At 37.8% G+C, this 14,020-nt stretch overlaps 1 protein-coding gene across 1 annotated transcript; it reads right to left on the bottom strand.

Annotated features, from left to right (window-relative positions):
* Window positions 1–9,828: 9,828 nt before the first annotated feature.
* On the bottom strand, window positions 9,829–13,767 carry LOC110873450 (ribonuclease 2). The gene is made up of 8 exons (XM_022122385.2): window positions 13,539–13,767; window positions 13,403–13,437; window positions 13,254–13,327; window positions 11,455–11,560; window positions 11,278–11,369; window positions 10,934–11,098; window positions 10,727–10,793; window positions 9,829–10,057 (listed from the first exon to the last, which is right to left on the bottom strand). The coding sequence occupies exons 1-8, from the start codon at window positions 13,739–13,741 to the stop codon at window positions 10,002–10,004; spliced, it is 798 nt and encodes a 265-aa protein (XP_021978077.1). The 5' UTR covers window positions 13,742–13,767; the 3' UTR covers window positions 9,829–10,001.
* Window positions 13,768–14,020: the final 253 nt, after the last annotated feature.

Below are 14,020 nucleotides of genomic sequence, written 5' to 3' on the forward strand. Positions count from 1 at the left end.
AAACACCTACAATATTTATTTATGATATGATCAAACAAATAAATATTAACACTTAGAATATTTAGAAATTGGTTTTCTAAATAATTGCACTTGACAAACTAATAAATTATATGGATAATTTATTTTTGAGAGAATATTTTATTTTTGTTATTTAATGGGTTAAATAACAATTTTAAAAGATTGCATAAGTCTTGTAAACATGGGATGTCTAATTTTATAAAAGTTATAAAATTAAAATTCAAGACTTGATTTAATAAAAATTTGAAAATTTTGGGTGGGAAAACCCCATGTGGGCCGTCCACTTTGGGTGGTTCCAAGGTGGTTTTCACCAATAAAATTACATGCAATCTTCCAAGAAGGCTCCCTCTTGATTGGGTGAATTGGGAGGTGAACTTCTCTCATCATTAATAAATAAAACCTTCTCTCATTTTTTATATTGATAAGAAAAAAAGGTTTTACAAGTGCAAGAACAAGAAAACTCTCAAAACTCCTCTAAAAATTTCGGCCAAGAGTGGGTTGTCAAAAGGGATTTTCAAGTGAGTTTTCAAGTGTAGAAATCCTAGCAACTCAAGGTGTTTGTTGGAGGCTTGGGGGTATACTAGCTTGAGGCTTTCTCGTTTGGAAGCTACCATTCAAGATTCATCATCATCTTCCATCTCCTTGCTCCAAAGAAAGGTTGAATTCTCAAACACCCTATGGTTGTATTTTGATAGCATGCATATCATATATGGATCCGATTTTGGGTTTTTGCATTTAAAAATGGTTTTAAATCTTGCAAAGTAACATGTTTTAAATCCTTATTCCGCTGCGTTTTAAATTTTATTCGGATAAAATTACTTTGATAAACATGTGAAAAAACCCAACACTTTTCTCAAAGCAATCACGTATGAAGTGATATTTGATTTCGATGTGTTTGGTCTTTGTGTGCTGCACAGGATTTCTAGTGATCTGTAAAGCAGCAGAATTATCAACGTAAATAGGAGTAGTTAGGAATTCAAAACCGTAGTCCCACAATTGTTGTTGGATCCAAAGAACTTGGGAGCAACAACTTGAGGCAGCAATGTATTCAGCTTCGCATGTTGATGTAGCGACGCACGTCTGCTTCTTGCACTGCCATGTGACTAGGCGATTTCCTAAAAACTGACATCCAGCCGTTGTGGATTTGCCGTCGATTTTGCATCCGCCATGATCAGAATCACTGAATGCGATCAAGTCAAAGTTATTATCCCTAGGGTACCATAGACCGGTGTCAGGGTAATCCTTCAAATAACGAAAAATCCTTTTTACAGCTGCAAGATGTGAGGCCTTCGGGTTGACTTGATATCTGGCAAGCAGGCACGTTGGGTACATTATGTCTGGCCTTGATGCTGTGAGGTACATAAGAGATCCGATCATTGCGCGATAGTATGAGGGGTTAACAGCTTCACCCTTCAAGTCTGGAGTAATTCCGTGATTTTGTGGCAATGGGGTACCAATGGGCGTTGCATCGGACATCTGGAACCGGCTCAAGATGTCACCAACATATTTAGTCTGATGGATGAAAATCCCAGACTCAGTTTGTTGCACTTGTAGGCCCAAGAAGAAGGTCATTTCCCCCATAGCACTCATCTCGAATTTATCCTGCATAATGCGCTCGAAATTCCTACACAAAACATCATTAGTAGAACCAAAAATAATATCATCAACATATACCTGTACCAGAAGAAGATCTCCATCTTGTTCTTTGATGAAAAGAGTACAGTCGATAAGACCTCCTCGAAAACCGTTCTCCAGCAGATAGGTAGATAAGGTTGCATACCAAGCTCGTGGCGCTTGATGAAGACCATAGAGAGCTTTGTTGAGCAACCAAACCCGATCGGGATGGATAGGATCTTCAAAACCTGGAGGTTGTTCGACATACACCTCTTCTTCAACCACACCATGTAAGAATGCACTTTTGACGTCCATCTGGTAAACCTTGAATCCTTTGAATGAGGCATAAGCCAGAAAGATCCGAATTGCTTCCAGACGTGCAACAGGTGCATAGACTTCGTTGTAGTCAATTCCTTCTATCTGACGAAAACCTTGAACGACTAAACGTGCTTTGTTTCGAATTACCACTCCACGGTCGTCTTTCTTGCATTTGAAGACCCATCGAGTGCCAATTTTCTTGTAGTTCTCAGGTCTTTCAACAAGCTTCCAAACACCAAGCTTTTGAAATTGCTGCAATTCTTCCTGCATGGCTTCAACCCAAGCACTGTCTTTCAACGCTTCTTTCCACGATTTTGGTTCTTCTTGTGACACGTAACACGCGAAGGACCAGTCATTTTGTTGACCAGATTCTCTTATAGCAGAATACAAACCAGCATTCCGGTTGTTTCTCAGCTGATTGCGCGTCTGCACACCACGATGGACATCTCCTATAATATTCTGCTGGGGGTGGGTATCATGAATCCTCATTTCAGGATTTTCTGGCACACGTGCATTGATACCCAAATTGGTAAGATTAAGATCAACAACCAACTCCACACCAGGAATGTGTGTAGAGGTGGATACATTCCCTTCAGCAGTGTCTACATTCTGCATATGAGGTGTATCACCAGAAGCACCTTGAACAGGAGCAGCTGGAGCCGAAGATCCTTCAGCTGCATCATGATATTCATCATCTTCAGAAGATTCATTATAATCAGTAGCATCTTCATAAACCTTATTTTGAACCATATTGTTGACAGACGAAGAAGCTTGAGGGTCAACAACAATAGGCCTAACCAAAGGTGAGACAGCAGCGTTGTCACTTTCCAACAACATCCTAGCCGCTGCTGATTCTTCGTCAAAGGTTGGCAGATTGAAGGAGTCAAATAGCCCATCATAATCGAACATCCACGGATCACCCGGAGCCCTAACAGGACTCGTGTACCTTTGAACCCTCACTTCACTCCATAGCTCAATCTTTTTGGTAGACAGATTCCAAACACGAAAATTTGGAGTAGCATATCCAAGGAAGAAACCCTCGATAGCTCTTGCTCCAAACTTTCCATCCGGCTCAATCATAGTACATGGAGCACCAAACGGTTCTAGGTAAGAAAGATCCGGTTTCCTTTTCTGAAGGAGTTCGAAGCAAGTCTTGCCATGTCTCTTTACTGTAAGAACTCTGTTTAACGTGTAGCATGCAGCCGATACAGCCTCCCCCCAGAATTGAATAGGGAGTTCCGACTCTACTAACATTGTTCTTGCAGTTTCGATAATCGTCCGATTCTTCCTCTCCGTGACACCATTTTGTTGTGGAGTATAACGAGAACTGTACTCATGAAGAATGCCTTTAGAAGTACAAAACTCATCCATAACTTGATTCTTGAATTCGGTTCCATTGTCGCTTCGGATCCTCTTCACTTTCAACGAATAGAGATTCTCCAACATTGTAAGAAGATCCTTGAGGATGCCAGGAGTTTGACTCTTGTGTGCCATGAAGGATACCCAAGAAAATCTAGAATAATCATCAGTAACAACTAGACAATAAGCATCTCCGAATGTTGTCTTGTGCTTCATAGGTCCAAAAAGATCCATATGAAGACGTTCGAGAGGCATGCTGACAGTGTTGATTTTCTTCAAAGGGTGAGACTTCTTTGTTTGCTTCCCCTTTTGGCACGAGACACAGATATCTTGTAAATGAAAACTTCTCACAGGCACACCATTCACAAGATTATTTTTCACCAAATGGTTCATCTTTCTCAAGTGAATGTGTCCCATTCTTCTGTGCCAAGATATAGATTCCTTTTCTGTGGCTTTTGAGACAAAGCAAGTGACTTGTGCAGATGTTGTAGTCGCTTGGCTCATGTCGAGAATATAAAGATCATTAACTCTCGGAGCCGATAAGAGAATCCATTCTTGTGGAATTTTGAATCCAGGTTTCAGCACATAGCAGCCGGCATCATCAAAATGCACAGAGAATTTTTTATCGCAGATTTGCGACACACTGAGAAGATTATGATCAATTTGCTTAACATAATTGATCTTATCGAAGCACACCATACCATTTGAGATACTTCCCTCTCCAGTGATGAATCCGCCTTTGTCTCCCGCAAAAGCAACATACCCTCCTCTAATGTTTCTCACGTCGTATAGGAGCCGTAAGTTGCCAGTCATGTGCCTGGATGCTCCACTATCAACAATCCAGTGACTGTTAATAGTTCCTCCTAGAACATCCTGCACATGTCATTTAAAAAAATCAGTTGAGAATGGGGACCCAAGCCTTAGTGGTCTTGGGTCGTCCCTGAGCATCACGAAACGTGATATCAATCTCTTGATGGTTTTCAAGAACAACTGCTCCCCCTGAATTGTCACCCGCCTTAGGTAACCAAGTTCGTTTTTGCCTACCAGTTTTTGAAGATTCTGGTTTTACAGGTTGTGAAACACTTGGTTCCCTTTGAACTGTTTTAACTTCAGATTTTAAAGCTTTTTCAACAGTTTTCATGTTCTTACGTCGTTGTTTAGTTTCTTGTTCCTTTACAGTTCGTTTATCATGTTTAGGTGAAACTGACCGACGTTGAGGATGAACTGTTTCAGGTGGAGCTTTCTCAACAAATTTATTCTTTGGAGCATTTGGGCAGTTTTTGATGATGTGCCCAATTTTTTCACATTTAAAACATGTTCTCCTTTCAACAAATTTAGGAGAACTTGATTGACCACAAGATGTCGAACTCGTGGAACCCGAGGTACTTTTCATCACACCCATTTGTGCGTTGAGTGTAATTGTTATCACTGTTACGTTTTAAGATTGTGACTTGTTTTACAAAATCAGTGTTAGATTTGTTCTCAAAAGTTTCAATCTTATCAGTACCCTTGGATGACACGAACTTGACATCTTTTGCTTTCTTTTGAAATCGAGCTCCTTTTGTTTCAGACTTCATCTGAGAGACTTTATGCTTTTGAGCGCGTTTGACTGGTTGTTTACCATTAGAAGCACTAGGTTGTTGAGTGGTTGAAGATTTTTGATTACCAAACTGTTTTCTAATCTCAGCCTTAGGAATTGGATCACATTGTGTTACAACAATTCCCGGAAGTGTTTTTCCCAAAAATTTGTTTGTGTTGTCTTCAAAGACTTTGTCAATCAAAGATTGATTTACATTTTTAATTGGGAAAACGTGATCTGAGTAGATTATATTGTCTCCAACCAATGTATACAACACATTACTGCTTTTAACGGTAGACACACATGTCTTATCAACTTTGACAGAATCAATCCCTTGTTTCTGAACAGATGGGACATCAGGAGTATCAGGATCACAAAGAATGTGATTCTCTCGTGGAATAACTACTCCTTTCATCTTGTTAAGTGATTTATTCTGATCACTTACCTCCACTTCTGACTCATCATCCGATGTCTCATAGTCCTCGATAATTGGAGGACTTTGCTTCACGGATGATGAAGTTTCTTGTTGCTCAGAAGATGTGTTTGAAGAATTGTCCGGTTTGAACCCTAGGCCAGCAGCAAATTCCTCAACATCAAGAGGCACACTGGGTTCATACCGAGGCATTTCCTCCTCATCAGGCATCTTGGTATAATTGTTCATCAAAGGGGGCAGACATTTCTTATACCCTATGCCTTTCTGATTTCCCTTCGGTTGTTGAACATCGATGATGTGATCAAGCACAAATTGGGAGTTAGAATAACTCTCCAATTTTTGTTTGATCGCATCATTCTCGCATTGGGCAATGGCTAATTGCTTCTTAGTTTCTTCCACAATGTTAATGTATTCATTTATACTTACTTGCTTGTGGTAAACTACTTTGTTCACTTCGGACACATTTTTCTTTAATGTTTCAATTACTGATTTAAAATCATTTTCGTTCCGAGTTAAGGCCATGTTCGCCTCTTTGCATTTTGACAGTTCAATAACCAAATTCTGATTATGACTATGAAGCTTTTCTGATTCAAGCTTCATATCAGCACATGATTTACAAACACTAGGAGCAGGAGGTTCAGAATTTACCTGACTAGAAGAGGCTGAAACGTTTGCCATAAAGGCAGTTTGAAAAGAAAAAGCTCCATCTTCAGAAAATAACTTCTCCATTTCCTTTGATGCAGTAGCCGCCTTCCTAATCAGAATTGATTTCTGACATTTAAGCTCATCAGCTTCATTCAGTAGATCCTGAATATCAGCACCTCCTTCCTCCTTCACATCAGGCTCAGACTGATTATCCCCAGAAATAGAGCCTTCTTCATCAGAACTACCCGAATAACCAGAACTATCATCACTTTCAGAGGACTCTTCTTTATGATCATGCTTGATGATCTTTGCATAACAAGCTGTTCCACCTCCTTGATCACCTTCACCAAACTGCACAGACCAGTCACATCCCTCATCAGCTTGAACAGCCAAAGCCCGATTGGGATTTGAAGTTCCAGACTGGCCCTGATTGTTATTAACTGCCACAATCCTCCTCTCACGGTTTTCTTGCTGGGCATTCACATTTGTAGTACTCGTCTGGTTTCTGAAAGGGTTGTGATTGCCATGTTTTGTTGGTAGAGTGCACTCACGTTTGAAGTGCCCTTTATTACCACAGTTGAAGCATGTAACGGCGTTGATATCAAACCCATACTTCGTATCTTTCTTTCCTTCCAACGAAGTTCTTCCAGTTCGAGCCATGAAATCTTTTGCTCTTCTCACTGCACTAGCAAAAGCCCATTTGATATCCATCAACTCCATTTCTTCCTTGTCGATCTGTTGATAGTCTTCATTGGTCATGTTGATGTTTCCAAGCTGACCTGCTACCAAACCACAGTAAGCACTGACCATTGTATTGATAATTTCCATATGCTCCTTAGCAACTTCAATGCTGAGGTGTGAAAGGTTTGAATTATCGACTCGGATTGTGTTAGGGTTTTGAGGTTGAGGATTGTTTGTATAGTGAGCCTGCTGTTGTTGTTGTGGTGGTTGGACTTGTGGTTGTGTTGGGACGGGAATGTAAGACCTCGGATCAAAAGCCGGAGCAGCAGTTGATTGAGGAAACGGAAGAGAACTTGTATTCGACACAAATGCGGTTTGCAGTTTAGGTTGCTGAGCTGCAGCGGATCTTGCCAAAACATCGAAGCCTGGAAGGTACATTTCTGTATTCTGAGGAGCGGGAGCTCGCTTTGCTTTCCTGATTTCTTCATCATTTTTATGTTCCAGCTTCTGAATGAACTCATAGATGTTAACCGTGTCTAGAGTTCCAGTATGCTTCAACAACTCAATAAAAGAACTCCACTTTGGAGGTAAGGCGTCAGCAAACCTATTCACCATGTCTTGTTGAGTAGATACAACCCCATAAGCACACATTTCACTAATCAGATGATAGAACCGTGTTGTCATATCATTTAGAGTTTCGTTTTCCAAAAATTGAAACGATTCAAACTCTTTCTTCAACAAATCATGACGAGACTTTCGAGTAACTGCATTGCCTTCTCCTCTAGCAACTAAGGCATCCCACAATGTTTTCGTGGTCTTGCAGTAGGAGAACTGATGATAGATATCTTTGTTGAGTGCTTGTGTAAGTGTAGCAAAGGCCTTTTTCTCCAATTCATAAGCCTTCTTGTCATTTTCCAGCATGTTAGCATAACCTTTTGAAGTGGACGCCGCAACCTCAAGATTAGCATTGAATGCATTGATGAAACACGTCCAAAGATCGGTGCTTTGCCCTTGAACATACGTGTGAAAGCGGTTTTTCCATGATGGAAAGTCGTTCATATGATTCAACTTTGGTGGACGATTGTTGCTGCCCGTTTCGCTTTCACTAATCAAAAGGTTTTGAATGGTTTGACTTTGATTGGATACCAAAGCCCATTGACTTGGACTGATTGATGGCGGAGGAAACATACTTTTCGCCCAAGCTGCGGCAGAGGTTAGCTCTTGACTAGATTGTGAGTCAATACTCCAGTCCCAAGGACTTGTACAACTCATTTTGATGAAATACTAATAGAAAACCTACACAAACACAAACTGTTAAATTCAAACAGACAAGAATTGAAAGATACTGACTTGTTCGAAAGATCAAGACTTGTTCGAAGGATCAACAGTGTTCGAAAGATCACTGTTGAGTTTCGAACAAAGACTTCGAAAGATTCACAATTTGAAAGATCCTTATCTTTCGAATAAAGATCACGAAAGATTCACAATGAAAGATCCTTATCTTTCGAACACTGATCACGAAAGATTCACAATGAAAGATTCTTATCTTTCGAACACTAATCTCGAAAAATTCACAATGAAATGATCCTTATCTTTCGTATAACTATCCTTCGAACTAGATTCCCTGTATCGAAGGTTAAGTTACCAACTGCGAAGGATGGGTCGAAAGATGATTATCTATCGATCCTTCCTTGATCGAAAGATGATCGTTCGATATCGAAAGATATCCTTCGATCGCTTCTGACACAACTGACGAAAAGGTGACAGGTTGGTGAGAAAGGTGATTGGTTGGTGAACCAACTTTCGGCAGAAAGGATGTTCTGACCCCAACTTTTCACCAACTTTGATTTTCAAACAAAATATGCCCAAAATGGCAAACCTTATCCAAAAAGTCCAGTCACCGGAACACACCGGAATTTGGCCGGAAATCACCAAATTTCGTAAAAACAAGTTGTAAGTTACCCAACCCGCTTTTAAACACTCCCGGTTGGTTTAGAACACGTTTTTATGCCAAGAAAACCAAGAAAATCACTAAAAACGGGAGCTAAACCAAGTGTCCAAACACACCAAAACTTGAACAAAACCCGGTTTTTAACAAGGTAAAGAGCCACGGCTCTGATACCACTTGTAGGTCCCTCGCGGAGGATGAGGTTAAACCTTAACCTTGTTATAGTAACACACTAGCGAGTGCGGAATCCAAGCTAGAGTGCAACCGAGTTGAGACAAGTATAAACACAAAACACACAAGATTCACCGATTAACACCACTTGTATTAATGCGAATGAAGGTTCCGGTTACAAGCACAATGTTTACAAATCTGTTTTGTAAACTCTCTCTAAGTGTGTGTGTGTTCTTGACAGAAAACTCTCTCTATCTCTCGAGTCTATCTTTCTGTCTGTGTCTCCAATTCCAACTGAAAAGAACACACTGCATGGGTATTTATACCCAAACACAGGTTGTCTGTCCGAAGGATCCGATAGATGTATCGAAGGATCATCTATCGATGTGAAAGCTCTCGAAGGGTCCATGCATACCTCGAAGGATGATGTATCCTTCGAGGTCCATTAGTATCCTTCGTGGGATATCTTTCGAACTCATCGAAGGATAGAAGCAATCCTTCGATGACCCAACCTTCGACACAGACAACTTACAATCATGAACAAACTGTTTGGCCAAGTCAAACTAGGAGGATAGTTGACTTGGTCAAACTTACAAGACTAACATAGACATCGTTTTACATCGAGACCGAATACAGACAAAATACAGACACAAGTGCACCAACATTGAGTTAGCGTGTTTGTGTTTTAATGAAGTTTACTGTTAGAAAAAAAAGATAGCTGAATTCAAATGGTTGAAATTCGAAACCGTTTATTTAGAGTCATCAAGTTCAAGTGGCTCCAAAATTTATTGAGTTAAACCTTTTGCTTCTTTTTTTTTAAATGGCGTAGATGGTTCCGTAGTCTAGAAACTCGAAAACCTCTCACACACTCTGGCACATTAGCAACACATACAAATTTTCTCACAAACTTTCCTTTGGTAATCGTTTATATCCCACAAACCTCCTTACATTTCTAAATTATCGTGTACTTTCCCATCATATATTTTAATAACTAATGTAGATATCAAAGTTGTATAAATAAATATTATATAACTAGAAAAATAGAACAGAAACAGATGCAAAGGTAGATCAATGGAGGTACTGTGTGACTACTGTCACTATCTCCTTTACTTATTATTCAAAGAAAATGCTGACATGCCATTCTACAAACATAAAAAGAGCACCAACAAACACAAAGGTACATCAATGGAGGTACAATGCCTCCATTACTTATTTATGGTTTTATAATGCATTCATTAGATAACTGTTTTCACAGCAGAAAGCAACCAATCCTCAGTCTTGGTGGCGCCTTCTACAAATGGAAAGCAAAAGGTGGTGATTAGTAAAAAAACATATGATAATAACAATATGTATTTCAAACTAATATTATTAACCGTATTATCATTATATAACTTCTAAAATCATATCATTTCTGGGTCCAATGGAATTCATAGGTATAGGAAGAAGCCCTATATATGAAATAGAGATTTTTTCTTTCAACCATATTTCGATTGTTAATACGATATATAAGGACCGCTACTCCAAAGAGTATTACACCCTTGATCGTGAAATATCGATTGCTTGTTGAACCCTGTGAATTGTATGAAAGTAGGATACTCCAAATTCAGGAGTCAAAAAGTTTTATAAAACGTTCTTGGTGGAAAAAAATGTGAATAGATACCACTGAATTGAATTGGGTCCAGGAATCTAAGAAATAGTGAGAGTTCTTTAACACGGAAATTATTTATTAGAAGTGTTTCTAGTCAACCCTCTCCGACCTACCTCTACTCATTACCCGTACCAAAATTAAATGTTACCCGTTTTGACATATTATCTAACCAGTGTGATCCATCCGTTTTGCCACCCTTAGGGTAGCAATCTTTTTTTTTTTTTTTTGGTGATGCCTTTAAAGGTTTTAAATATTTGTTCACAGATATGTTGTTCAAGAAAAGCTGTTATGAGTACTTGAGACTAAGCTTACCCAAGAATGCGAATTTTGGTAAGCGGACATTTGCAGGACACCAACTAGGTTCTACACACTCCCGAGGCTGCAAGATCAACAGTAATACACCATAATTAGAAGTCATTGTAGTAATACATAAAAATAATGTATAATAATCTACAGATTATGGGTTTATTATAAAGATCTATCACAAAAAAAAAAAAAAAGAAAAAGTTAGTGACAAACCTGGAGGTCCTTGGTAAAACACAAACGAACTTCTTTGATTACATCACCGTCTTTGCAGTCCAATTGAGGCTTTGCATGGAAAGCATTTTCAATAGCAGAAATGAGAACAGCTGATGGGTATGTGTTTGAATTTGAAGGTTTAACTTTTGCTTGTAAAAGAACTTCCTGAAAACAGGAGAAACATAGGATGTAATAATAAATAGGAACAAAAATAATATCCTCTAATAATAGATAGGTGAAAAGAAATGATGGGATGATTTTTGGATATTTTATCATATTAAAATCTAGCCAGAGAAGCAGTTAAAATTCACAAAATATAAAAATAAAAAAATAAAAAACCTTACCGTGACATTATACTTCAAATACAATTCAAGGGCTGTTAGGAAATACCCATATTGGTCTCCTGTTACTGAGGTGGAGCATGTACCATGTTGCTCTGCAAATAAAATGAAGCCATGAGTTAAAGCATTAATGCATGATGATTACCAAAAAGCAAAGATTCTTATAAAATGAATGATTACCCCACTGATCGGCCCAAAACGAGTTCGTTTTGTTATTGCATGATGATATGTCGTTGCAACTTAGTATCGGCCAATACTTGTGCATAGCATCAAGCAAAGGTGCAATCTACATATTGGAACAACATTAATGCATACTCAAATAATTTTATAAATAACTTCTAGTGCAGCTGTTAATATAGATAATTATATATATGATACTTATAAAACAGAAGTTAGTATATATTAGTTGAAGGTGTTGGTTTGCAAATAATTTAAACAATAACAATATATATATTTGAACTGTATATACGTTTTTTTCAAAAAAAATTTAACGGTATACAATATTAATGGTATAACATTAACGGCTATATATTTTAAGCGATTTAACGTTGGAACCGGTGAGAATTTATACCACAAATACATCAAAATAACCAAACAAAATCTTGATGGGTTATTTACGCTGCGTATAGCTGTATACGCAGCGTATATAAACCCTAGTTGTCTGTGCCTATGATTGCTGGGCAGGCTCTGAATTCTATGCAACATATACGCTGCGTATAGCTCTATACGCAACCTATTAAAACTCTAAGGGTGCAAATAGGCGCCAGAATACCAATAGTCTGAGCCTATTTTATATGTTTGTTATTAGACAAAGTATAATAGTATTTCGACTAGATGTGTAATATGGTGTACAATATGAACACCACCTCATGTAACCCTAATTACACAATTACAATCCAATACAACTCTGATTACAAAGTTTAACCTTGTATACTTGAGTCTTTATGTGGGTTAGATGATGTTAGTCCGGGTTTAGTAAGGTCACAGATGGGTCCATAGTTTAGTTGAAATACCCGCTGAAATAACGGTCAAGTAACTGTCAATTTCAAGGCTATAGATAGCCTTCTTGTTGGAATATTAATGTTAGCATTAAGGTATCTAAATATGTAGCATTAAGGTATCTAAATATGTATTAAGTTATTTGTTTATCTATAAGTGACATAATGTAAATAAATAAAGTGTATGTCACAGAATATTATTATGTATAAGTTTAGGCGGTTAGTTATAACACACCGTTCCATATGGAAGTTATCCATATACAAACCAGTAAACGGCACAAAGGCACCGGTTCATCATGTATTTATAGGGTTAGTTATTATCAAATAATGTAATCGCATCTTTTGCAAATTCTCTCTCAAATTTCCACTGGTTTTGAGACGCTCATGTAGGATAGTTAATGAGAAAACTCGAAAACTTCTGCTTAATGAAGGGAAAGGGCTTTTAATGAAGGAGGGCCAAAATTGAAAAAAAAAGATATATATAAATTTTCAAACATATCTATATTCTTCATATGTTATTTTTTTTTTTTAAAATGCACCATAACATCACAAATTTCTTATCTTTAATTCAAGTATATTCGAACATATTTTTAGACACAAACAAAAGATTTAACGTGTTGTTCTTTTTTTAATGCTACTATTATAGTATTGCAATCTGCGTTTTATTTTCTTTCTGTTTTGGTATGCCGCCAAAACTAAACACTTCTATCGTACCGACATTGGATAATTATAATATAGAGTGTGTGTGTGTGTTAAGTGTTTTATTCTTCGTTCCTCGCTCTTCTTTTACGGTTCTCGATCTATTGATCCTGAACAGCAGAAGGTCCGTAGTATAGTAGTTTTGTTATTAGGGTTTGCTAGGATCGTTCGTTATATATTTTCTGATTTGCCTCTTGATTCTCTTTAGCAGTGATTATATGAAAAGCGGTTGATGGATGATGAAAGAAAACTCGAAAATATTGTATCACAATATTAGAATACCTTTGATTCATCATAAGCAGAACCTTCACAACATGATGGCCATGATCCATCTTTGTAATCAGGCCATAGTCCATCTGCAAGCACGGTATAGAGGTTACTCACGTGTTCATTAGCGAAAAGGGTGCGGAATGTTTGTATAGAAAACTTACGGATTGTGAATCCTGGTGGAGATTGAGAATTTTCTCTGGAAATCATAAGAGAATAAGTTTTTCATCATATTATATGCAACTTTGTTAAAATAAATAATAATATCTATTTGCATGAGATTGATTAATTATTAATTACCCTGCGCAACAACCATTTTCAGGACAACATTTATTCTCATGTGTTGAGCAGAAAGTTGCAGGCCATTGGAGAGCCAGTGTGAAGAAATCAAACTGGCTTTGTTGAGTGAGAGTCGACACGAGATCAACTGCTCTTCCGTTGGCGTACAACAATCCAGAAAAGAGAACTGATAGGAGGATCATGGTGGTTGAGGATGAAGCCATTGTTGTTATTTGATTTTCTGTTTGCGCTGAAGGAGAAGAGGTAGTAGTTGGTATTTATAGGCAGCATATGATCAGAGTGGACAAAAAAATATATTTGTTTTTTCTTTATATAGATTAAAGTGTTTATTCCAAGCAATATTGGATTTAATAATTCATTATGTGATGGATAATAGTACATACTTTTAAAACACTTTAAACTAAATTAACTTTCATTGAAAATTAAGAAACGCATGCTTACGTTATGCGCATATAATGTATATATATGTGAGTCATTGAAGG

The sequence above is a fragment of the Helianthus annuus genome, chromosome 8, assembly GCF_002127325.2.
Source record: "Helianthus annuus cultivar XRQ/B chromosome 8, HanXRQr2.0-SUNRISE, whole genome shotgun sequence".
Taxonomy (NCBI): domain Eukaryota; kingdom Viridiplantae; phylum Streptophyta; class Magnoliopsida; order Asterales; family Asteraceae; genus Helianthus; species Helianthus annuus.

Excerpts from the sequence above, each read along its gene's own strand:
- LOC110873450 (XM_022122385.2), bottom strand. The coding sequence starts at position 13,741 with ATGGCTTCATCCTCAACCACCATGATCCTCCTATCAGTTCTCTTTTCT. Across the intron at positions 11,561-13,253 it reads CTGCTTATGATGAATCAAAG|ATTGCACCTTTGCTTGATGC; the intron begins GTATTCTAATAT and ends TCCAATATGTAG. Across the intron at positions 11,099-11,277 it reads ATTTGAAGTATAATGTCACG|GAAGTTCTTTTACAAGCAAA; the intron begins GTAAGGTTTTTT and ends TCCTGTTTTCAG.